The 26,075-nt window shown below is 38.0% G+C and overlaps 1 protein-coding gene across 1 annotated transcript in view; it reads right to left on the reverse strand.

Moving 5' to 3' along the window:
- Window positions 1–776: 776 nt before the first annotated feature.
- The window catches only part of CSMD3 (CUB and Sushi multiple domains 3), a 576,345-nt gene continuing 551,046 nt past the window's right edge, over window positions 777–26,075 (reverse strand). Inside the window, exons 59-67 of the mRNA XM_018567203.1 lie at window positions 25,759–25,832; window positions 24,721–24,832; window positions 24,029–24,208; window positions 22,438–22,503; window positions 17,361–17,519; window positions 14,379–14,491; window positions 12,917–13,004; window positions 4,502–4,634; window positions 777–1,900 (exon numbers count right to left, since the gene is read on the reverse strand). Of these exons, the coding sequence (XP_018422705.1) occupies window positions 1,741–1,900; window positions 4,502–4,634; window positions 12,917–13,004; window positions 14,379–14,491; window positions 17,361–17,519; window positions 22,438–22,503; window positions 24,029–24,208; window positions 24,721–24,832; window positions 25,759–25,832 (1,085 nt within the window). The 3' untranslated portion in view covers window positions 777–1,740. The remainder of the gene's footprint in view (window positions 1,901–4,501; window positions 4,635–12,916; window positions 13,005–14,378; window positions 14,492–17,360; window positions 17,520–22,437; window positions 22,504–24,028; window positions 24,209–24,720; window positions 24,833–25,758; window positions 25,833–26,075) is intronic.

The following is a 26,075-nucleotide window of genomic DNA, read 5'->3' on the forward strand; positions in this document are numbered from 1 at the left end:
TTTTTATATATGAGCAGTCTGGTCCCATTCTTGGCTGAGCACTGTATTAAAGGGCACAGTGCGGAAAATGCACAGGCCACAGTGAACTTCACCATTTCATGGAAACTGGTCTAGCTGAGAATGAGTCTCCCACAAATACTAATCCTAGTCCTTCTGAAAAAGTACCACAGTTGCAGGTTACCAGTCAAGGCAAAAAAAGGAACATAATACAATTTCTGAGGTTAGTATGATTAACTGAAGTGCAACCCAAACTCATACTTCTGACCGTGCGAAAATATGCATAATAAAATTAGGATGCATGTGTTCAGAATCAGAAATAATATTGGAACATGCAGAAATTTAGAGCACGCTGAATATCGCTATGCACTTCTAAACAATTTGACCTCTTTGGTTTAAAACAATGATTTAAAACTGGTGAGGGTTGGTGGTAATTGCTAAGCCAGAACACCCCTAGCTCCACACAAGCATTTAAAAAAAACACAAAAAATACAAACAATAATTAAAATCGAAAACTAATATAAATAAAAAATAAATAAAATAAAAAGGTAGTATTGTTTTTTAATAGTACAGATTATATTTACAAGTAACTGAAATAATACCTATTACAAAAAAATTTAAAAAATGGCCACACCCTGAACATTTTAGGCCATGCCTTCGGACTGAACTTCTGTTCTCTGCAGATGGACTGTTGAAATTTGTTTATTGTAGGAAGCATTTTATACCTAGAAGTGTATAAGGATATTCAGCCATTGTTAACTTGTCTTGTAATATGCCTTAAAATAACTTTCTGTAAATATATTGTTAACCAGAACATGCATAGCATGGGATACATCAGTTAACACTATTTCATGAAAAAGCTCACTAATGGTGAGTCATATATTGTATAAAAATACAAAGAAGGCAGGGGGGGAAAGGATATTCTCTTGTGGTAAAGGAACTAGATATCCCATAGCTCCTTATCACTTAGTACAAACCATTGATTTGGAATCCCCTGGACAATCCATGCTATTGCAGGTTGTTAGTTGCTGCAAAGTAGGTGTTAACAGTACCAAATCAGAAGCTTAGATTGTTCAGGGAATTTTTCTGAGACATGTTGAAAATATGTCAAAAGTATCTGCACAGGGCAAAATGGGCAATGGAAGGTAAATAAACACCCAGTCTTAGTTTACTGTTTTAAAAACATACAATGGAATACCCAAATCAAAAGGGGGGTGAGGACTTCATTTTTAATTCCTGTTGCCAAAGCGGTAAAATGTAGTTTACTTAATACTTGTAATTTGTCTTAATGTCTCCAGTAATTATAGCAATTGTCTACCATATATCATGTTGTGTATTTTTGTTTTCTTTTTTTCTTTTATAATTTTTTTTAAATTCCAGACCTTCTAATATAGTTTATAAAGCACAGTAAATACTGATAGTGGATGCTCCTCCGATATATGCAAATATGTTTCATGTTTAGATTAATCTCCTTTTCAAAAAAAAAGAAAATAAATTGTAATCAAGCACTCATAGAGTGCAGTCGACTTGCTGGAAAATGTCCCATGTCGCACATGAAGTGTAGTTTGAGTTTGTCCGGTATCGAGTCTTCTTCATTCTCTCTTCCTCCTTGGGCGCCCGTGACCCCCATTGTGTTCCTAAAAATGTGCTTTAATAGTAGCGGAGAACCGCAGAGTGCACAGCGGTATGTCTCAATTTTCTTTTCCAGTTTCGGAGTCAAAAAAATAGAAGAGTTTTCTAGCATTATACCATTGTGCAAACAGTGTTCAAATTTGGGTCAAATCGTACTGCTTTCCCCTCCACAGTCTTTGCATTGGTGTCGTACATTGGATTTTCAAAAGCTGCTTGACCATTGTTATTTTCATGTACAGCGCATCCTGTATACTGGGTTTTGGGTGCAGTCCTGTTGAAACAGACCAACAATGTTAAACTGAGGAATAAAATAAATAACAAAATAATAATAATTCTAATGATAGAGTGATAAAGGCAAATGTGAAGAACCAACAGAACATAGAACTGACAGCAAAGCATCCACAAAGAAGGAGGTGTGGGTGAAGTCTATCTAATGCGGTAATATGGTAACCTAAAGCACTAAAAACCTGAATGCTGAATCATTTACTGGAGTAGAATTACAAAAGAAATAGAGACTGTTCATTTAGCAAAGTTAATGTTCATGAAACGTAGTAAGTAAAATGAAGCTGTTTTCATTTCAATTAACCAGACATCTAGTAATTTTGTTTAAGTATGGTCCACACCTAAATTAATGTGTGTGTTTCAATTGACCTCAATGCATGTGTACAACTGTGCTATAGCTTTTAATGGTGTTAGTTCACATCTGCGTGCTGTGTTAATGTGCATTGACCAAAAGAGTGCAGTTCCATTTTCTAGTGCATGGATTCGCTTTATTGATGCCCATGGCAGTGCGTGCAAATGCATGTAAGATACATTTCAGTGCATTTTCAGCTCATAGTAACAAGCTCTGCCGTAACAACCTCAACTTAAAGAAGCATTAAACTCTTAAAATCTCTTAAGTTATGAGTCCAGATCAAAGAAAAGCAAAGTATTTATTAAAATTTTTTGCCTAAGCACTTACTGTCGACAGGTATCTGAGCAGGTGGCTCCAGCTCCCTCAGCTCTGCTTCCCTGAATTCTGTTAAGATCACAAGGCAGAGCACAATCTCCAGTAGCCATCCATTTACTAGCCTGGAGAATGAAGGAGGAAGAAGCATACTAGCACACACAAGGGTGGCTCCATAGGACCCTGCAGGGGAAAGGAGCGACCCTAAAACAGAATATCAGGGCTAGTGCTAAGGGGACCAGCTGATTCTAAAACTAGCAGCATCCATTGTAAGTGATTTCATCAGCATTTGAAATAGCTTAAAAACCTTTTGACTTCAATGTCACTTTCCCTTAACAATTCTGCAACTGATAGAACCCCACACAGTAGCACAGGATGCATGAAAACACACATAAATGTGCAAATAAACACACACCAACATGCATGAAAACATGCATTAAAATTAGCATAAACATGCATAAAAAAGCTAATTGAAAGATTTGAAGCAAGTGAACACAGTGAATACCGGTGTACCTTACTTACTAGTCATGTTGCATGTACATTTGTCAAAGTGAACATTCATTTTACTAAGTAAACAGGCTCTAAATCCATTAGAGTCAATTTACAAAGTTGTTTTGTTTCTTCATTTCGCTCAATATTTCATTGATATCACACATTATGCAGTGGCTATGTAAAGTTAGTCAATTCACAAAACGTAAAGTGACACTAAACTCAGGAGTTGAATCTTAAAAATGCAATGAAATACCTTAACTATTAACAAAAATTTAGATTTGTGTATCACTTGGCTGTAGATCCTCAAATCGCTCCTGTGATGGACTACAATCTCACCTTTAGTTTACTCATTTGTATTGAAATTATAGTCCATCACAGGAGCGAGCTTGGAGTGGTGAATACTTTACAACACACACAGGGACTAGGGATGGGCCGAGTGTTCGATTCGAACATGAGTTCGAATCGAACATCGGCCGTTCGAGCGCTTGCATTTTAAAGATTCAACTCCTGAGTTCAGTGTCACTTTACGTTTTGTGAATTGACTAACTTGACTAAGAGCTTTAATGGCTCGGCAGTCATCTAATTTAAAACACAGTTAAATTAAATAAATTAATTAACTAATTAATTATCTTATATAAGTATATAAACATGTCAATTGAATTTCAAAAGTAAAGTTAAATTTTTTTCAAATGGCAGCTTTCTTTAAAAATAATAGCGAGTGATCCTGCTATGAAGGTTCTTCTTCAGTCACTTCCTGTTATAGGGTGACAACACTCTGTTACTAGTTTATAATTGTTTTCATTCACATTTGAATACATCTTTTCATTCACATTGAATACCTGCAAATGCACAATTGCAAATGCGTCTTACATTATAAGTGCTTTTTACTTGCTTAAAATCCAACCTTGCTCCTCTTATATAATGTTAGGAAGAGGGTTGTGGGAAGTTAGGTTTGCTATAAATAACCCTGTTTGTACTGTGCTGCCAGATCTCATTATCAGTTGTAAACTAGATCTGAACACTGTCTGTCCTAACAAAGTTTAAAACTTAGAAGCAATGTATATTAATGAGAAGAAGCTCTGTCTGTCCCTCTACTTTCACTATTTAAACTGCTCACAGTAGCTTGAAATCTGCACCAATGACTTCAACAAAGAAACATCAAAAAATTAAGAAATATATTTGTTTGAATTATTTTCGGTATGCTGTGTGAATGAGAACACAGAACAAATAAATAGTGGGGTTTCTCCAATTTGACTGCAAACGTCCTGCTAAACTTTAAATCCCTCAGCAGCAAATATATTTAATTGCCAGCATATCCCCAGGCTGCCTTATGATAGATCTCTGTGTGCCCACTTTTGTGTCTTTACTTCGTCTGATTCTAAACCTTTACCTAACTGTTCTACATACCAGCTTCAGAGTTGAATGGGAACTTACCTTTGTTTATACAGATAAAATCCAAAACCCGCAAATATAAGAGCGAAGAAAGGCACCAGGATAGCTATAGCGACAGAGCTACTGTTTGTTCCGAGAGATTGGTTTGAAGAATTATCCTCTGACGTGTTAATTCCTGTCAACATAAACAATGAAGTAAAATAAGACTTCTCTTCACAGCAACAGGAATAGTGGAATATGTAATGACTAAACCTCATGTTATTTGCACAGCATCATACCATCATTGCAAAATGGTGTTTTATGTCTATCCACAAAGAGTGTTAAGTGGGGGGAGGGGATAAGTAATAGTTAATTGAGTCTCTTTCACTTTCAAGAGTTCAAGCAGTGTACAAACAATCCTCTATAAGAGGTGATGGTCAGAATGTAATTGGTCAAAAAATAGAAAATCCTGCAAGGAAATCGTATGATTGTTTCTGAAGGAGAAAACTGGTAACATAACTAACTATGAGTTCTGTAGGTTTTGTGGTGACTTTAATGTTGTAAAGTTTAAAGGACATTCATCATAAAACAGAGGCGTTTTGGTAATTATACATAAGTAATGCATTTAAAGGAGAAGTATTTGAAAAGTAAAATGTACTCTTCCCTATATTTAGAGTCGGCATGTGACACTGCAGGTGTCACATGGCGGGTCTCTAGATCGAGAACTGAGTGATCATGAAACACTGATTGCTTAGTGCACAGTCTTCTTCCTGCAGAGAGCGGTGACTGTCAGTGACTCCTCCCCACAGGGATTCCCCCTCTCCTCTCTGTTCCTCCAGCACTCAATGGAGGGAGAGACAGCGGAGGGGATGGGTGCAGCTGGCTTTGGTTCTAGAGATGCAGAGCCTGCTGTCAATCAAGCATTGGGGTTGATCCCCACAATATTATCAGGATTGGAACTGAAGCATTTAGTTCTCTTTTAATAAGAGTATTCAGCATAACAATTTATCTGCCATATCAAATGTCCTTACTTCTATTTTTCTGTACATTTAAATGCAAGGCTACCTGTCTAGCACAAATGACAGTGGTGGGGTTGTGAAAAACTGAAGAGGTCATTCAAATTGTACATTGTTATTCTCATGACATAAATCAACTTTAAAAAAATCGCTCTGCACATTTGCAGCAAATATGAGAAAATAATCCATGTACTGAAAACGATAATTACATATATAAACCACATGCAGTTATCATAATTCAGCACAACCATGATGCAGTTATCATAATTCTACACAATAGTGACCCGATAAGTGGCCAGTTGGGTTGGATGGAAATGAGCGTGCCAAGAACATTCTGTTAGTTGAGCCCAGAAGAAAATACCTAAAAGGATGACGTAAACTGCAATGGGAAGAAGAGATTCAACAAAGGTCAGCAATGATAACATACAGAGACTGAGAAGAAGTCAGTTGCAGCTGAGAGGAATGGCAGAAGCTCTTGAAGGGCCCAATTGCTCTGTAGTGCCAAAAGAAAGAATATTTTGAGATAATGTTGCATTTGTCTGAGAATAGTTTTTATATGACCTTTTTTAAAATGGTTTTTACTTGCTTTTTGTGACATGTTTTGTCTACATGATTTGAAAATGTTTCCTCTAGTGGTCATCTGTACATGAAGTAATCTGATTAGCATCAATGTTGAGAAAAGCTCCTTTAGCTGTGTAGTTTTCAGTGAAAGCATCACTGATCTGTATCTTTTTTGCAGGGAGAAGGTAAGCCTAAGTCTACACATAATGACTGGTGACCACGCAAGTTCTGAAACATACATTTTGCCATATCCATTAAGGTCTGAATAGAAGGCAAAAGCTCATCTGAGGTCTGGGTTTCAATTTAGCTATTTGTTAAAAGGGGAGGAGTGCTCGTGGAAAATTAAAAAGAACGAAATGTGGGTTTATTTATGAATCTAAATGCTAAGTCTTTATTACTGCTAGAAAAAAGTTCCAATTTGTTGGATGGGTGGAATTTGGAAGTCGGAGGGGACTAATAACTTCTAACATACTTTTACTGTATATGACAATACTATGGATATATGTAGTGTGAAGTATTATGATGCATGGAGTATGGAGTGCAATCTACACTCAGCATTCAAAGTGGAGCTGTGTACAGAATGTTGAAATCAGTGCACAGATTAGTGAAGTGGTCCAGAATAGGTTACTTAAAGCACACTATAAATAAGGATGTGGTCCAAAGCATGTAATTTACATCATGGTGTCAGAATGGGGCAGTCCAGAGAACAGATTTTAATGGTTCAATAAATACAACATAAAATAGAATCAGTGTAGGCTTACTTTTACTACTATCTTAATTAACGTGGGTTTTTCTGATTGCAACACATAGAATACTGAAACCCTGCCATGTTGAATGGTGTGGGCAGGGCAATCTCTCATTTTCTCTTCCTTATTTTATTGTTTAATATAACTATAGGATAACTGTACAGGCTTACCAATAGAAAAAATATATACAGTATGTTTCTTATTCTCCTTTACTTTCCTTGTATGCACTAGCTAGAGTGTCAGGGGGTCTGAGGTCACCTGTCAGCTATCCTACCTCACAACCTGTATACTCAGAAGCTGGGATATAGTATGTCAGGGAAAAGAAAGTTGAGGCGCTGGACAACAATGTTTGACCCATAGAAAAAATGTAATTTATTGAGTCTAATGGCTTGAGTTCAGCAGCCCTCCACAAAGTGAGGGAGGCCCAAATAGATGAGGTTATCCAAATTGAGTAATCCACATGTATTTGAGCCAAAGCGTGTGCCAGACAAATGTCTTTAGAGTCCAAAGTTCTTTTTTATTTCCGCAAGTGACAACAGGAACGAAAAGGCCAGCCAACACATTTCAGAGGTGTGGGTGGAAAATTCCTCTTCAATGGGGCTTGGACAATGTATCAAGTGTCTACTGGACTCAAAGCAAGGCACCTGGATAAAGATCTATGACCGAAGGAGAGTCAATTAGTGACTGTGCTTGTATCAGTGGCAAAAGCAATTTATCTGAGGTCTGGCAGTTGACAAGACATTAACTGTCATACTTCAGGTGACCTCTGACACCCTGATTGCCTCAGGACATGCAGCTCCTATGTTTGTATCCTGACCTTGCCACTTCTCTCTGCAATACCTCACTCTCCTCCTGTATGGACGCAATTGCCCCTCTTACCACTCACAGAATCAGGTCCCGTCAACTACATCCTTGGCTAACAGATAACACTAGAAGGGGGTGATTTACTAACCTAAACACACGCGTGTGATTTTTTACACAGCAAAACGTATTTATCAACCAAAAAGTCTCTAAAAGCATATTTCCACTAATGCCATATATGGAAAAATCATGCACATGATGCATATATAATGCTGCTTCACAGTTTAGACAAAAATGGTTAGCTCATGCATTTACATTCCTGCATTCATCAACGCAAGCAACACAATGTAGAGCTAATTTACACAACATCACCTTGCAATTCATGCAAGGCTTTGCACAACACACCTGCTGGGTGTGTACACACTACAAAGGTGTCTAGATTCCACCAATAGATCATGCTGGGAGGGAACACACTACAGAGGTGTATACTTGTTCGTGGCGTGTTTATAAGGTTAGTAAATCAACCCCGAAGACTCAGAACACATAGTCGTGCTCTTGAGTGACTATGGCGTAAATCCAAATCCTTGCAAGACTTCACCCAATATAAATCTGCCCTCCAAAAATACAGTACCTACCTCCACACAGACAAACAGAACTATTTCATCACACTCATTAACACCCTCTCATCTAGTCCTCACCAGCTCTTTTATACCTTGAACTCCCTACTTCGTTCCCGTCTGAATACTCCAATCAACTCACTGACTTCGCAGGAAACTGCCATTCACTTCAGAGATAAGATTGATGCAATTTGCTAAGACATCTACACTGTCCAGATCTCTCCCACTCCAAACACATCTTATCTACCTCCACACTCACTACTCTCTTCATTTCTCTCGATCAATCTGGCTTTCGTCCGAAACACTCCACAGAATCTGCCATTTTAAAACTTACTAACGATCTACTAACTGCTAAAACCAATGGCCACTACTCTATACTCACAGTTGACCACCTGCTTCTCCTTAATAAACTCAAATCCCTTGGCCTCCAAACTCTGCTCTCTCATGCTTCGCATTCCTACCTTCAGTATCACCCACAATTCTACCTTCTCCTCTTCTCTTCCTCTTTCTGTGGGTGTCCCCCAAGGCTCAGTCCTTGGTCCCCTCCTAATCTCCATCTACACCTCTTCCCTGGGTCAGTTGATAGCCTCCCATGGCTTCCAATACCATGTTTACGCTGATGTCTCCACTTCTCAGCTCACCCCCACTGTCTTTTCACATATCACTAATCTACTCAGTGGCATCTCAGCATGGATGCCACACCACTATCTCAAACTCAATCTGTCCAAAACTGAGCTTAAAATATTTCCTCCTCTCTTTGTTCCATCCCTAGACTTCTCCATCACAATCAACAGCACTACAATAAGCCCCTTCCATCAAGCCAGAGTACTCGGTGTAATCTTTGATTCTGAGCTCTCCTTTCAGCCCCCCGTTCCAATCACTATATAAATCTTGCCAACTCAACCTCTGTAACATTTCTAAAATGTACCTCTTTTTAACAAACAAAACCACAAAGCTTCTAATTCACTCACTTGTAATCCCTCACCTCGACTACTGTAATGCCCTCCCAATCATCCTACCACTAAACAGGCTATCCCCCTTCAGTCTATCATGAATGCTGCTGCCAGACTCATCTACCTTACCCACCATTAAGTGTCTGCCACCCCTGTCTGCTTATCCCTCCACTGACTTCCAATTCAAAATACTAACAACACCACACAAAGTTATCCAAAACTCAGCCCCCGACTACATCTCCAACCTCATCTCAAAATATCACCCAAACCGTCATCTCCGCTCCTTTCAAGACCTCCTGCACTCTAGCACTCTTTTAACCTCCTCCCATGCTCACCTCCAGGACTTCTCAAGAGTGTCTCCCATTCTCTGGAACTCCCTACCCCAATCCGTCCGCTTATCTCCTATGCTATCCACCTTTTTAAGGCAATCCTTAAAAATGAATCTCTTCAGGGAAGCCTATCCCACCTCAACATAACTGTCCTTTTACTTCTTCCACCAAACTCAATCTAAACAGTTATTACCTTTTGTATCACCTGCCCTATCCTACTAGACTGTAAGCTCTTACAAGCAGGGCCCTCCTAACCCTACTGTACTGAAATTGTATTGTATCTGTACTGTCTCCCCCATTTTGTAAAGTGCTGCGCAAACTGTTGGCGCTATATAAATATCTTTTGAATGAAATTACAGTTTTGGTAGTTTATTTGCAGGTTAGTTCACGGGGGACATGGAATTTTCATTGTGATAGTAAATAATTAGATTGTAAATATGAAGCTTTTGTTTACAGTAAATCTATAAAAACAAACAGGTGTTTTTATTTACTGTGGGCAAGGTTGCTTTCAATAACACTGACACAAATTGGCAGTAATGAATCATTTATTATATGAAGTGATGCAGTAAAATGGTTTGTCTATATTGCAAGATGTAATCCGAATGTATCACTGAGATATATTTTCCTTCTTTGAAAGAGGGTAATTGACAAAATATCCACCAGGGAGGTATATTTTGCTTATGCAATCCAGTTCCTTGAAAGTCAACTGCATCCAACAGCTGAATGTACATTTGAGTAACAGAGGGGAATTTATCAAAATCGGAGCAGACAGAGCAGTTGGCCATGGCAACCAATCAGCTTCTGTCTTTCATTTTCAAATCTTAATTGAACTAACTGAAGAGAGAAACTGATTGGTTGCTATATAGGAATTGTTCCACAAACCCACAGGTTTGTAAAGGAATACCCATAGACTTGAAATGACAGTTGTATCATGTGTGTGTTCCTGTACAGGCCAGGTAACAATCCCATGTCTATAGGCGACATTTGTTCCTGCAAACTAGCAACAATATGAGGGAACAATCAAAAAGCAGGGTTAGAAGACCTATCCCAGTTGCCATTGTTTCCCTGAGACGTGCCATTACAGCAGCATCAAACAGTTCAACCTTTCTCTCCTCCATTCACATCAACAGGAACATTCAGCCAAGCAGAGATTTCCTGTTCCTGGACACCCAAGCAAGCAGCAATATGGAGGAACAAGCAAAATGCTGGGTTAGAAGACCTATTTCAATTTCTATTGTTTCCATGAGATGCTGAATGCCTTGGCAGCAGAATCTAACAGTGTACCCCTTCTCCTCTCCATTCACATGAACAGGAAAATTCAGCCAAGCAGAACATTCCTTTTCATGGACACCCATACAAATAGCAATATGATAGAACAATCAAAATGATGGTAAGAAGACCTGTTCCAATCAATATTGTTTTCTTATGATTTGGCTTGGCAACAGCATCTAACAGTCCCACCCTTCTCCCCTTCCATTTATGTGAACAGGAACATTCAGCCAGGCAGAAAATTCCTGTTAATCACTTTTGTGCCCATTCCTAATGATGGAGTTTGCTCGGATTGTGCTGCGCAGTTTACCACCCTCACAGGTTTAAATCTATAGGTGCCTCACATGAGAAAAATAAATACACAAGGAATTATAAGTTACCTGTGTGCTAATGTTTGCACATGGACTACAATAAATATAAGCAAAATGTATTAACAAGGGAGCTTTGCTATAAAATGTTCACTCCAGGGTCGCAAAATGCTCCAGTTAAGCTGTGACATGCCTAAAATAAAGCAACTCATAGAAAAAAAAACCACACCGTAGTCCAATCGACAACTAACTTTTAATCCATTAGGATAAGTACTTCCAGCATATCGAGATTCCCTGTCTGGGAGCTGTTGGGCGGCTCATAGGTTGGAAGTCTTGGTATGCTGGAAGTACTCAGCCTTATGGATTAAAAATTGATTATCTGTTGGACTACGGTGTGTGGCTTTTTTGTTTGAGTTGCTGTGTTAGAGCATGGACAACTCCTAGTCTGCACCCATATGTGCCCGGGAGTTGGAAGCTCGCCGTTGGATAGAGAAGTGATAGTTCTTTGGACCTCTATAATGCCTAAGATAAAAATTAGATTTTTCTCTATGGTTGTTGGGCCTATCTAAGCATTGTTAGAATTCTTAGATGTGCATATCATTCATGAATGACAACACACTAGGTTTGCACTGTTACCGTTATAGGACACTGTAAACCTTTTTAATTAGTGAAAGGCTTCCGTAAACTGCACAAAGAAAGGTTACATGCAGCGCATGCATGGATCTTTGTGCGCATGCACAGAAGTTCAAGCACTAGCACATACGTTGGTACTTGGAATACAGATTGAAAATGACTGCACCATCAGCTAGGTTCTTGAATTGTGAAAGTTAGCAAGCATTTATGCATGCATTCTTTTTTCTCACACATGTAGGCACACAATCACATTGTATAATCATGGTTTAATCCTGCTCTTGTTAATTTTTTTAAGATCACCTAAACTGAGTCACATGGTTAAATAAGAAGTCAAGTGCTTTGTCTTTTCACTGAAATTAATTTAGTCAAAATCACTTCCCTCATCCTTAGCCATGGCCTGGGATGAGAGGCTGACAGGGCAGGCTTGCAGCAATGGATACAGCATGTCGCTGACTGGCTCCATACACCTAGAACCAAGGTGGTAGCAAAACTGGGTGACAGTATGCCTTACTCTTTTACTTGTCAGTGCTATGTATTGATAAGGAATGAGCAAACAAATCTTGTTATTCTAAGGTTAGAAAGTCAACTGGGCAAGTAAAATAGAAGCACAAGACAGCAGGCCTGGAGGGGACAGCAGGAAGTATACACCAAGCTTTGCTTTCACTGTATCTAAATCACTTGTACTACAAATCCACAGAAAGGATGTCCTTGAGCTGGAGAGAGTCCAGAGAAGGGCAACTAAACTAATTAAGGGACTGGAGGACCAAAGCTACGAGACAAGGTTACTAAATGTAAACTTGTTCACGCGAGAAGTGAGGAGACTAAGAGGGGACATGATTTTTATGTACAAATTGTTTAGTGGTGATGGCAACATCAGCAATAAACTTTTTACAGTAAACTCCATAACAAAGACTAGAGGCCACCACCTAAAACTGGTGGAGAAGAGATTTAACCACAAGGAGCATAGGGGATTTTTTCTGTTAGAGCGGTTAAAGTATTGAACTCACTGCCACAAGCAGTGGTATCAGCTGAGGGTATTGAATCATTCAAAAAGCATTTAGATACCTTCTTCAGAGGACCATAACATACAGGGGTACCGGCACTCTTAAAAACAAGATCACACAGTGACTCATATACACACATGCACAATCACACACAGACACACAAAGGTTGAACTTGATGGACCTGTGTCTTTATTCACTCTCAAATACTATGTAACTATGTTGAGACTTTTAAAATACTTGCCTATACTTCTTAGTCCAAATTGCCCATAATCTTTCCCATGAATGGAACCTTGAAAAACATATGTAGCTCCATCAGGTTCAGCTGATACCTGAAGAGAAAGAAAAACAGCATAATTTTTTTTTGCATTTTGCATTGCATATTGATTTTTATATAACAGAAGACTTTGATCTTCAGATTACAGTCAATACAACAATAGCTACTGATGAGTATATTTAGAACCAGAGTTTCCCAAACTTTCCAAATAATATCCTTAATTCTTTAGGGTGTCAGACTATGACCAGTAGGATTAAACAAGGCTCAGCATCAGTGTGAATAAACAAGGCCCTAGGCTCGGTGGTCAGTGGGAATAAACAATCTCCCAGGCTTGGCTGTCAGTGTGAATAAACAATGCCCTAGGCTCAGTGGTCAGTGGGGATAAACAATGTCCAAGGCTTGGCTGTCAGTGAGAATAAACAGTGCCCCAGGCTCGGTGGTCAGTGAGAACAAACAATGCCCCAGAGTCGGTGGTCAGTGGGAATAAACAATGTCCCAGGCTCGGTGGTCAGTGGAAGTAAAAAATAACCTAACATCGTTAGTGTTAGTGGAAGGAATAGGGTTCCAAGGGCCAGTTGAATGCAATCAGAGGTCTGCAAGGGCCACAGTTTGGGGACCATTGCTTTAAACATTGACTAAGGTTAAAGTGGTACTCTGCCTTTGAGTAAGATTGAAGTTCAAAACATGCTATATTTCTAAAACATATTTTCCATTTTCTGATTTTCTAAATTACTACATCTATTTATGATAGATATTCTGACATAATCAAAATTCTGGTTGTCATTTCAGCTTCTGCTTATTTCCCACTAATTTATTTATGTGTTGTCTGTAAGCCATGCTTCTATGCCTCTCCTCTATGGCCCTCTTATTGTTATAGGTTGGTTGTTGTCTGACTCCCCTAACTATATGTGAATTCTTAACAGTTAATTAAATATTGCACGGTGGAGGGTAATATCAGATTTGAACATTTCAAACAAGGCACAGCAGTGTGGCCTGGGATATAGTGTATTACAAGAGGATTAAGAGGATCTCTGAAAATGACTGTAATCTGTATAAGAGATCAAATCTTACAATAAATAAGGGGGCCACACAGTCATCTAAGGAATGGACCCAGATTTGTTTCCACTTCCAAATTATACAAAGATGTGCTGGAAGAACACTGTTGGAGCTTTAAAGTTGTGCTCACTTGCGAACCAAGAGATGTTGCAAATATATAGTTTGCCTCTGTACGGCATATATGTATATTGGGTGAGTTGATGTGTTTTAAAGGCACTCTGCAGATGAGGTTTAAATCAGGAGAGATGGCTTTTAAGATAGTCTTGCATCTATTCTCTTTCCTGTCTTAAAGCGTGTAGATTTGCAGAGTTCGCTTCACATTTTCTTCTTCATCCCAGTATTATAAATATCTTATAAACAGCATTATACTCACAAATCCATCCATCGCCCATCTCTCATCTTTCAATTTGCTCAGGGAGGTGTGAGATGATGTTTTTACTGAATTGATGTGCAGTATCAAGCGCGCTTCTTGACTTTTGTAGACCCCTGCAATAAACAGGTTTTAAAATTAAACACGATAATAACACATAATTATAAATGTATATGCATGTAATAAGGCTTCAGATGATCAAACAGCCTGTATGACTCATTAGCGACTACAGGAGTCCTTTAACTGAGCTGTTCATCTTTATCTAATATTTATAGTCACTTCCTTCTACCTTTAGGGTAAAGCAATTAAACTACAACTCCAGGCAACTAGAAAGAACACCCTTTAGAACAGTTACACACTCTATGTATTCAAGATCATTAAATTTATATTTAAATACTGCAAGTATAATACTTGCAATCTGTGTTAGCATTAACCTTCCACCTGCATTGTGAAGCTAAATGAAAGATCTAATGCATTGTGAAAAACTGACATCCTAACTTATTTCAGGTACTAGGTCAAAACTGGGGAGGTGTTTCAAGGCAAAGTCCATCTTTCTAAAAAAAAACATTAAGATGTTGTGATGATGTATCACAAGCCAGGGTGAAATCAGTTACAAATAGTTTGGCAGGTGTTGGAGCTAATAGAAATGATATCCATGTAACTCTGATGTGAAACTAACAAATGCCTTTGGGTGAACAGTCTGTAGATCCAGGCATGTAGCACTAATACAGCAGCTATCAAATGATAAATCTTTTGGGAAAATCCTCTTAAATAATCTTTTATAAACCCTTGGGGTATTCATGGGGACACCGTTGTTAACGGGGCTGGCTAGAAGCAAAATTACAAAAGTCCTTATCTTAGCCTATTTGTACCACCATTGGAGATCAGAGTTCACAGTAATAAAACAGAGGAACGTGATAAGCTTTTGAATAACCTTTTGGACAAGTCTTCCTTAATCCTGCAAGCATAAATGCAATTCTCTGGGACCCACCTGATGGGAGTGCTTTAAGAATAGACAGAGGCCTTATGTGTGTGAGAATTGTAGTGAGAATTAGTATGCTAGCCTAATAAGTAGACTTTTTTTCCCTCTCACTACTAACCATCACCTTACCCTACTTTCCTCTTCCTTGAAATTAGAATGTATGTATATGCCTCTTTGTAAATAAACCAAACCGTTAGTTGCCACCAACAGGGCACATTATACAGTAGGTAATTCACATGTACATATTTCCTCTGTGTATTTTGTTGTCCGGTTTGAAGTTTAGCTTTAAAGTGTAACCTGCAGTTTTTTGTTCAAGTCCCTTTTCTAACTTTTTATTACCTGTTGATCCTGCCAGTAGATCTGTTATTTGTTTCATTTCCTCTAAAAAGGTCAAACTGTAAATGAAATACTGTATGTCAGCTACAATTAAAGGAATCCTTGGTCACAGCTGCTAAATGGTCAGAGCACCTGTCCATCAGCCAGCAAGGGGCATTGACTGCAGCGAACTGGATGACAGCACAGCTGCCTTTAGTTCTCACAGGATGGTGACAATGACAACACTCCTGCAGCATCGGGAGCTGGTTATTACACTATTAAAGAGTGAGCAGCAACTGGCAGGATTGACAGGTATTTATTAAACATTTACTCACACCAATGGGAAAAAAACCTAAACTTCCGAGGGAAAAAGGGAGTTATTTACACAACTTTAGTATTTAGGTTTACATACACTTTAATTAAATTTACATTACTTTCTGGTGTCCGAAGGAAAATCTTATCTTATGTAGCCTGTTTACAGGGCAACACTAAAATACTCTAACTGATCTAGTGGGAACTGGCAGGGTAGGAGTAGTCATAAATTAAACTCATCTCATAGTTCTATGTTCCTTTACCTGTTGTTTTAAGGTGTCTATCTATGTATGTTCAGTGTTCTTTTTAATCTAACTCCTTATGCTGTCTATAGACTCCTAAAGACAAAAGATAATGTTTGCATATCTGTAAGTCTTCGCTGATGTCCACTGGCCAAGTTTGCCAGGTCCTGGTTGGTCCCTATTGCTTTGACTGCAATAGGAATTCCTTTCCTCCCTCAGCCTAATAAAACACCAGGGTAGTAAAGGACAAGTGAGGATTGCTCCCGTGGAGTTGGGGCATGGGCAAAGCCCAGGTTTGCTTCAAGAAACGCACATTTAGAGGAATATTTATATACATTTGCCTAGTTTGATTCACCCACATTTGCCACACATTCACCGGCTACATCTGAAGTATTTAAAACCTGGCACAAATAGGTTTGGTGTTGACTTCAGCAAACCCATTTGGGTTGGGAATAATACAAAGGATACATAGAATGTTCCAATCCGGTCAAAATACAGATAATTTCTAGGTGATGGCTGAAATGATAGGTTTTGTCTAGATCAGAGTGTAAAATGGAAATGAGTAAACCATGATGGATGTGAGCAGCGGAGAAAGCTTAAAAATAGCCCAAGATAGTTAATAAACATTGGAAGAGCAGTTGAAAATGTGGCGTTTTGCCATGTTCTTTTTTTTATAGAGTTAAACATTCTGAACAATTTAACTAGCTTTAAGGAACTTTTTTTTTCTTCTGAGGGTTCGACCATGCTTGCAAATTCAGGGATGATAATAAAAAGTATTTCATAAATGTCACTGAACAGCTAGCTATTTTACACTTAATATTTAAAAAATGAACCAATTTCATTGAAGTAAATGATTGGAGATCAGATAAGGAAAAAAAAATAAAAATCACTCGCAAAGTTTCATTGACTCTTTTTATAAGTTATAAAACTTTGCCAGAAAATGTCACCAGTGCTTATAGAATGAATGTGCAGAGATGGCATTTTGAATCTAAAGGAGTCACATTTTTTTTCTATGGCATAGACTATATAATTAGGAAAGAATTCAGATAGCAATGGCATAAAGACTGGAGAACAAAGTGACAACGTATTACACATTACTTTTGTGTTAAGCATTACTAGAACAGCGGTAATTACCTGAAAGAAGAAACTCAGTGTTGCTGTTGATAAGCGTTGCGTTTACCCTTCCTGTAGATACATTGTAGCTGTTTACTGTCAAATTCATTGGCTGATTTTTTCCTTTCAAGTTGTAAAAGCCTTTCCATACATAATTCCGAGAAAATATATCATCTGGAACTGGAAATTGAGAATGTTAGAGCTCAACGTGGAAGTGAGAAAATGTGTAATACTGCATCTCCGACTCACTGGAACACAGTGATGTAAAGACTGTGTCCCGTTGTGTCCAAAACAGTGTTAAAAAAGCCTCCACCCCACACACAACCACATGTATTAGTCCTTCATCCTAAACACTTTGGCTTGTACTACCCCTCCACATGGTGAAGGAACAATGCAGTGAATCCAAGACTGAAGAAGTAGACTCAACCTTGTATCGACATTAGGGTTGAGGGAATCTGCCCGGGTTTATGAAAAGTTTTGCAAATCTTGCTTGAAGTTCATAAGGTTTGCAGTGAACTCCACTTAAGTCTTAGGAGTGGTGAATCTAATTATTAAATTCTGCCATTTGTAGGGCTAATAAGCAAGCTGTTGTCAAACAAAGGACATGAGAAACCAGATACTGCCATGGGAGTCATGTACAGATATATAAAAAAAAATTAAATAATAATAATAATAACATAAAATGAAAAACAAATAAAGTGGTGTGAATTTATCAAAACTGGATCAGGCAGAATCTGGAGCAGTTGCCCATGACAACTAATAAGCTTCTCTCTCTGTTCGTTCAATAAACTTTTGAAAATTAAAGATAGAAGTTTATTGCTTGTCATGGAAACTGCTCCAGGTTCTATCTGTCCATTTTTAATACATTTCCCTCAGTATATCTCCATATAGAAATTGCCAGTTCAGTAAGAGCGCCAACACATGCTGACAATATTGTTGCTGTGAGCCCACCCTTTTTAGCAAGGGGGCTGGGTTATCAATTCCTTCAAATTATTGGCTTTGCTGATCAGGATCAAAGACTATGCACAGCATTTAATGGTTGTTCCTTATTTCTGGTGGTGAACCAGCAAAGTTTGCGGCCAAAAGATTGCAGCTTGCGAACTTTGTGAATCCCAAGGATCCGCTGCCAGCCTATGGTAATCTGAACCTCATCCCCTAGTTAAAATAAGAATAATGTTGGATGTTGCCGAAGACAAAATTCTCACCTTGCTTTGTTAAAGGAATAGCCCTGAATATAAAATAATTTAATAACTAAGCCCAGACAGTCAATTTGGCAGCACTGGCACTTGACAGAAGGCACAGTGTGCCTAAAGTAGGCCATATACAGTATATTACAATATAATTTTACAATCTTCTTTAGATTTGCCAAAACTATATGTGAAATGCTTCCTAAAAATTCAGTCTATTTTGTATCCAACCAAGCAGCCTTCTGCACAATATTCTTGTGATATTTGGAGTTTAAGGCGTTTTTACACTCACATGTAGAATCAACCTAAAAGTCTATGGAAGATTCTAAACCTCAGTCAAGTTTAACTAAATGATAACAACAAGAGTCTTAGTCCAGTTGGATCTATATTTAACCAAGAACAGCCTTATATAAAAGCATGAAACTTGTATGTGTGGGTTAAAGTGTGCTAATGTCCAACTTACTGGTTATGATCAACTTAAAAGAAGCTCAGTGTTCAACGTTCGAATACCATAACCAGAGTTTGTCTTTGTCCTTTGTGTTTGTCATTCCCCTGTCTAATTGTCTTTGTTCCAAGCCATAGTATTTTTCTTATATTATTAGACATGAGTGTTCTTATGTCATACATGCCTTTTTCAATAATTGTTCAATAATCTTTGAATATATTTTTGTGATTTATGTTATGTTTATTCGTTATTACTAGAAAATGAATCAAACTTAAATAAATTAAAAAAAAAGATCAGTGCACCTCAATATGCACAATAATGGACCTGCCTCTGTATACTACAACACAGCTAAAACGTACATCCAAATAAGTTTACACATTTCACACAAGACCTTATTCATAGAAGGTATATGGTATATTCATAGTTCTCATATGCTAGTATAGGATTTGCCCTGTGTTGTCTCTGTTCACATAGGAATTAGAAGTGCTGCTACATATATTGGCATATCCTGCTTCTTAAACACACACAAATAAACCAAGCAAACTGAAAGTGATCAAAATGAGGCTCTTAGCATTTATTCCTGGCTCCATTTGAAAGTTCATTTTCACCCAGGGGAGAAATACTAATGAGCTGAGTGGAGCAATACACGAGATGAGAAATGTAGGCTGCAGTACCCATCCATAGTGATGTGGACAAGAACCAGGCAAGGTTTAAATACGTTGTGAAGATACAGCTGCAAATCACTTTTATTGATTTATTGTTGTCACCTGCTTTTCATGGCTTAGATAGGACAGAAGAGTTATCCATATATGCCTGGGATGTGCTCATTATAAAAAAACGGTCTCTATCTTGCGTGTTTGAGGCACGTATCATGCACTGTCACTAGAAGAGGCTTGATATGCAAAGCAGAAATGGGTGTGCTGACTCTGGGTTGTAGTGGAACTAATCATGATGACCCTTCCACCATCTTCTCTAAAGGATCTCCTAATGCAGACTTACCCATTTTTTCAGGCTACTGGGATAGGAATTTGAAACACAACCTTAGTACGCCCGTATGCATAAAGATCAGACCTTATTGTCTGATCTTTGTGCATTATTGCACAACCTAATTGTGCAGTCTCTTCACATTTGCCATCAACTATGCAGTAGTGAGATTGTCTATATACACAATCTATTCTACTTGTATCCAAGTACTAGTAGTAGCCCTGATTGTTGGAAGTTTTAAGAAATTGTACAACCAGACTATAACATGGATGGTTAACATTAAGGAGCTAGTAAATCAGATTTTTAGATGTGTGGCCAGGTTCTACAGATCTGATTTAAAGAGATGTTATCAGCACACCAACAAACCTTTCAGGATAACCATGTGTTCATTTAATAAGAACCATGTCAAGTAAAAACAAGCTCTTTTGGGGCCATGCAGGGTCCCTTCATCAGGCTAAATATTGATCATTGTCATTTGTCAATGTTAAGCCTAGGTTGTGTTGGTGTGCTGGTGACATCTCTTCAAATGATCCATGTAACTAGCGGTGCCATCCGCAGTCACTACAAGCACCCTCCGCTGTCGTTGGGGTATCCGGTAAGGAGTGCAGCAAGTCTCTCTCTATATTCAGGCTCTACAGATATCTAATAAATTAGAAACATCAAGTCGGCTCATGCTGCACAATGATACCACAGGGATTTGCTGCTGTATGCAAATGATCACAACCATTTGTATAAATACTTGTATATCTAAAAAAATACCCAAATGCTTACTAGAACACAGAAGAAACAAATGCATATACTGTACATGAAAAAATAAACTGTGTTTCAGTCTTTTAAACTTAAAGGGTTTCATTTTTTTTACATTTCAGACAATGGTGGAAGCAATTGATGAGCAAATCAATTAGGCTGTTTTGTGAGTAATTAACCTGATCTCTTGTGGGAAAATCTTTTTCACGGTGTGTTAGACTTACAGCTTTGCACATGATTTAGTGAATCATTATAGAGCGGGAATGGCATTACCTTCTTAAGCTGCCAGAAAAGGATATGGTTAATGAAATTTTAAATCTGATGTCAAAGGGGTTTACCAATTTAAAAAAGAAAGCGGAAAACGTCCAAACGTGTCCCTCTTGCGTATTGGCAGGGGCTTCTGTATTACACCACTGATTAGCTATATGTAGCATCTCAGATGCTACATGAAATTACAAGGCTTCTGCAGCAAGGGTACCATATTGGCAAATAAAGGGCTAAGAAGCTTTAGGCTCTTTGTTGACATGTTTTTATTCCCTTCAAGTGGATTTTGCATTCCCATACAAGTCAAAGGAAATACAAACCCTGCTTGTATGAAGGTCAACTACTGGTCAAAAACACCTGCCAACCAATTCTGAATGATATAACAAATTACTCAAACTGATGCCACCAACATAAGCCCAAAGTCCACAGCCCCTAAAGTATTGCAATTACTTTATAATGCCTGTAGTTTTGCCATTGTAACATAACAGGTACTCTTAATAACAGATAGAGTAAACATCATGTACTTAACTTCTGCACACTCTCCCTGATCTGCTGACAGAGTCCTCATAAATTAGTTTTGACCTTCTGAGATGGTCCCTCTTATGCCTTCTCTCTCATCTTCACTTGACAAGACTTGGGCCTAGTGATATGGCAGTGAGGCACAAAGCACTGAATTATGGAAGGTGTGGGTGTGTTACAGGAAGTATCAGTTCTTTTTACTGATCTCCAAGGGTGGATTAGCAAGGGGTACACTGAAAAGGATGGATACTCTGCCTGTTATAATGTAAACCTATTACTTTTCCAGTTATTGACACAAAACAAGTTCACTTTCAGGAGAAACTATTGAAAGAATCTAGCTATGTCAATGTGGCCCATGAAAACTGCCTGTTTAAAGGCGGCATCTGTTGTGGATATTTAAGAGTTTATATATTTGGTGCACCAATAAGGACAAAAAGGCATGCTGGATACAGATTAGATCATGAAAGTTGAAAACTTTAGCAGCAGATGTGGCCAGGTAATCTTTGTTTAGAGAGTCAATGGTCAGCCATGATTACATTTTTCAGCTGCCTACTTTTGTTTTCCATTTAATAAAAATGGCACTTTAGGCACCATGACATTCAAGCTACAATGGATGCATATCATTGAGGAACAGAAAGAATAATTTATTTTATTTGTTATTATTGGTTCAGCTGACCCTTTTTTAAATCATGCAGACAGCTGACAAGTGAGCTGGTCCACAACAGGAGAAAAAGTGTTTTCCAGAAACAATGGAGACCCTGCACATAGGGCAGACGCATAGGTCTGACCCATCCACGTAGTACCATTGAGAGGTCTCCCACTCTCACACCTGCCTTGTAAACAACAGAGGGATCCTAGCCAGCAGGTATACTAATCCTAAACTGTGTAACCACACACAATATTAAGGAGCAGCGACAGTAAGATAAATAAATAATAGAAGATTGTTGCTTACCACTTAATTTTGGACTTGGAGTTCCCATAACTGGTTTGGTTTTATCTTCAAATGGTTTAGAACCAGCTGAAAAAATATACATGTGATACATGGTTTAATATAGTATCATGATGGTGATGATTATTAATATTATTATTATTAATAATAATGTTACTATTATTACCCAAATTATTATGCACCTACAAATTTAGCATTACAGTTTTGTTTTTTTGGGGGGGTGGGGGGGCTTTAAATATGCAATACAATAATGTATAACACAGTGAGCTTCAGCACTTTTTAGAGGCAAATCCTACATTTTTCAAAAGTGTTTATAATTATTTGTTGGGGGGTTATGGTTGTTAGGGGCTTTAAATATGGAATACAATAATGTATAACACAGTGAGCTTCAGCACTTTTTAGAGGCAAATCCTACATTTTTCAAAAGTGTTTATAATTATTTGTTGGGGGGTTATGGTTGTTACACAGGCTGGACTTCAAACATAGCCTTTGTTCATCATTGTATGGGATTAGTAGTTTACACAAGAAAGATTAGAATTAGGTTTTTTTTCTGCCTTTTCAGCCCATGGGAAATGACAAAACACTGGGGGGTATCCATGAAAACTGGGGCAAATAACCTATTAGCTTCTATCTTCAGTTTCTTCAGTCAACCTTTGAAAAGGAAAGGAGACAAGCTGATTGGTTGCCATGGGCAACGGCTCCAGATTCTGTCTGCTCCAATTTTTATGCATTCCCCCACTGTGTTTTTGGCAAGATCAACAGGTATTTTCTGTACTTGATGAAAACATTCTTAGAGTAAAAAAAGAAAACTAATGCAGCCACCTTCAGGGTAAAGCACTGCTACGTTGCAATATACTACATTTTTATTTTTGGGTTTAGATACACTTTAAAGGAGATCTCCAAAAAATATCTATGGAGATGATATTGGGAGGTAAGCGTATTGTATTAATCACATTTACCTCCGTGCTGTCCTTTCCCAGGACAATGCTTCTGGTTCACTTTTTGCTTCCTGTCTATGCTCCTTCAATTTTTGATCCCTGCTATTTTATGAATAGAATTAGCTGCTGCAAATAGTGGTCCCCTAGGCTTACATTGCAGTAATTAATTCAATCGATAAATTAGCAAGTACAGAAAGAAGAGACCATAGAGGTCAACAGCATTGCTCTAACAGTACTGATATTGGAACATCTGTAATTTGTAAAGGACAGCATAGTGGTAAGAGCAACTAACACATTGCACTGACTTCCTGCTGCACTGTCCTTAGATATTTACTGAAGCTCTTTATCATTAAAATAACAATTGTAACCTAAATATGGCCACAGGGAAAGGAAGCTTAGATTTTCTGAGCTTTTATAAAGTGATTCTATATGTGTGTTCATTATACCTTTCTTCAATGTTCACTACAAAAAAATGTGAGTATCATATATAATATAATTACATTACATCTATGCGTATGAAAGACATTCTTCATTATCCCTCTCTGATGGACAAATGTACACATATAAAAAAAAAAAGAAAACATTTTCCTCGTAGTATTTTTTTCCTGCCAAGCAGGAATAATTCAAATTTCTGGAGACAAGTAATATTACATTACCTGTGCAAACGGGAACTTTTCCGCTCCATGTGTTATCTGGCTGGCATATTCTGTGCTCAGTGCCTCCTGAGAGAAGATATCCTGGCTGGCAAGTGTAAATTAATGTATAACCCAGTGATGGAAGATCTATTCCAACTACATTTGAATGTAATGGAGACTCTGGCTGCTTGCAGCTGTGGGCTGTTAAACAAAAAAAAACGATAACTGATAGAGCATGAAAACTCATTAATAGCATTTGTATATGAAGCGCCAATAGAGCTGCACTGACTGGAAAGTAATTGTATTATTTACACACAACATGTAATACAACTAGGAGATGATATATTACTATGGAGCCTTTTTTTCTTTAACTGTATTTTCTCCCCGTGTAAGTTTTTCAAGCAGAAATGTATCATACATATGCATTTAATACATATTTTCCCAACGTACAATGTATAGGTGTATTCCTTTTTTTTCTAGGGAGAGAATTGTTCTTCTGTCTTCGTGGCTTTGAATAGTGTTCATGGGTTTTGCCCCAATTATAGGTGGGCTTAGTTTATCCTAGTAAACTCGGGCTGGAGTTTTGAGTCAGTACAAACATAATGGTGGAAATATATCTGTGTATACAGATATAATTTACAGGAGGTGCCAAAGGTCATTTAAAGAGGTAGCGCATGACCATACAACACAGTTACAAAATACTACCAACTTACGAATGCACTCAGTGGGCAAGCCATTCCAGGTGAGATCAGGAAGACATGTACGGCTGGTGGATCCATGCAGTAGATAGCCTTTCTTGCAAGAGAACTGAACAACTCTTCCCACCTTAGTATTAATGGAAAAAAAGAATAAAGTGATTTTACATTGCTTTCTTGTTTCAAGTATTATGTTCCTTGCTACAAAAGGTCCCCCATAGACTGTTCAATTGTTTTCTGATTTAGAAAGAAATCTGAGCCATGGTTGACCCTGCAAGCACCTCCAGGCTCAACAGAAGTATTATGTTCTTTGCTACAAAAATTTGAAATTGTATACATTTAGTCAAGTAAGAGGCAAAGTTAAGGAGAATACCATAGACCCCCATAGACTATTATTATTACTATTATACAGGATTTATATAGCACCAACAATTTGCGCAGCATTTACAAAACTGAGGTATACAATATAGCTAACAATATAATTTCAGTACAGGAGGTAAGAGGACTGTTCAAACTTTGTCTGATTTAGAAAAAAATTTGCGCCATGGATGACCCTGCAAGCACCATCAGGCTCAACAGAAGTCCATTAAAGAATCAAGTGAGCTGGATAAAAAAAATATTGGCTATACAATAACTGCATCCTATCAGATCCAGTCCCTGTTTGACAGTGCCATGGGTGCCACAGCTCCTAAAATACATTAGCCAGCAGCAGAGATTCCTCCATCTACACTGTTAGTGATTTATCTCGTTCAACATGCAAGCTGACAAAGAGAAATTCATGCCATGTATGGTGGCTTTATAGTGTGTCACTTGAGTGACAGCTCTGAGTCTACTGGGGCTGTTGAGGTTACATCCAAGTTGGAGGCACCAAGCAGCAGTCTCAGGACCTTTGGATGTCTACACAAGACAGGCTTTTACAGGTAAAAATAAATGTCTAAAATACATTAAATACACATATGACCTTATAGGAAGATTGTTACTAAAATTAATGGTCTGGTGACTGGTTCTCTTTAAAATATGTATTCTTATAGATAAAAAGCAATACTTAACGCATACCTGATAGCCATATGTGTTATTTTGGAATCCATGACGAGGCGTGCCTGGGTTGTCACAAGATGTCCATGCGGGCTCTTAGAAATAGAAAACCATAGACATGTAAGACAAACTGTCACAGCAAATCTTTTTTTTTGAAGATCCATATTCTAAAGTAAACATCATAGGGTATTCTTATCTAGCACCGGGAAACAGATAGTTATCTTCTATGCTGAGGTTTAAAAGAACGATTTGCTCAACTTTGTTTTCTGCACATCTCAAACACTAAAAAAAAATCCTCTTAGCTTTTTGTTCACACTTTTCGCTTCTCACTTCTTTTA

Source organism: Nanorana parkeri, unplaced genomic scaffold (genome assembly GCF_000935625.1).
Source record: "Nanorana parkeri isolate BGI_ZX_2015 unplaced genomic scaffold, ASM93562v1 scaffold1019, whole genome shotgun sequence".
In the NCBI taxonomy this organism is placed as follows: domain Eukaryota; kingdom Metazoa; phylum Chordata; class Amphibia; order Anura; family Dicroglossidae; genus Nanorana; species Nanorana parkeri.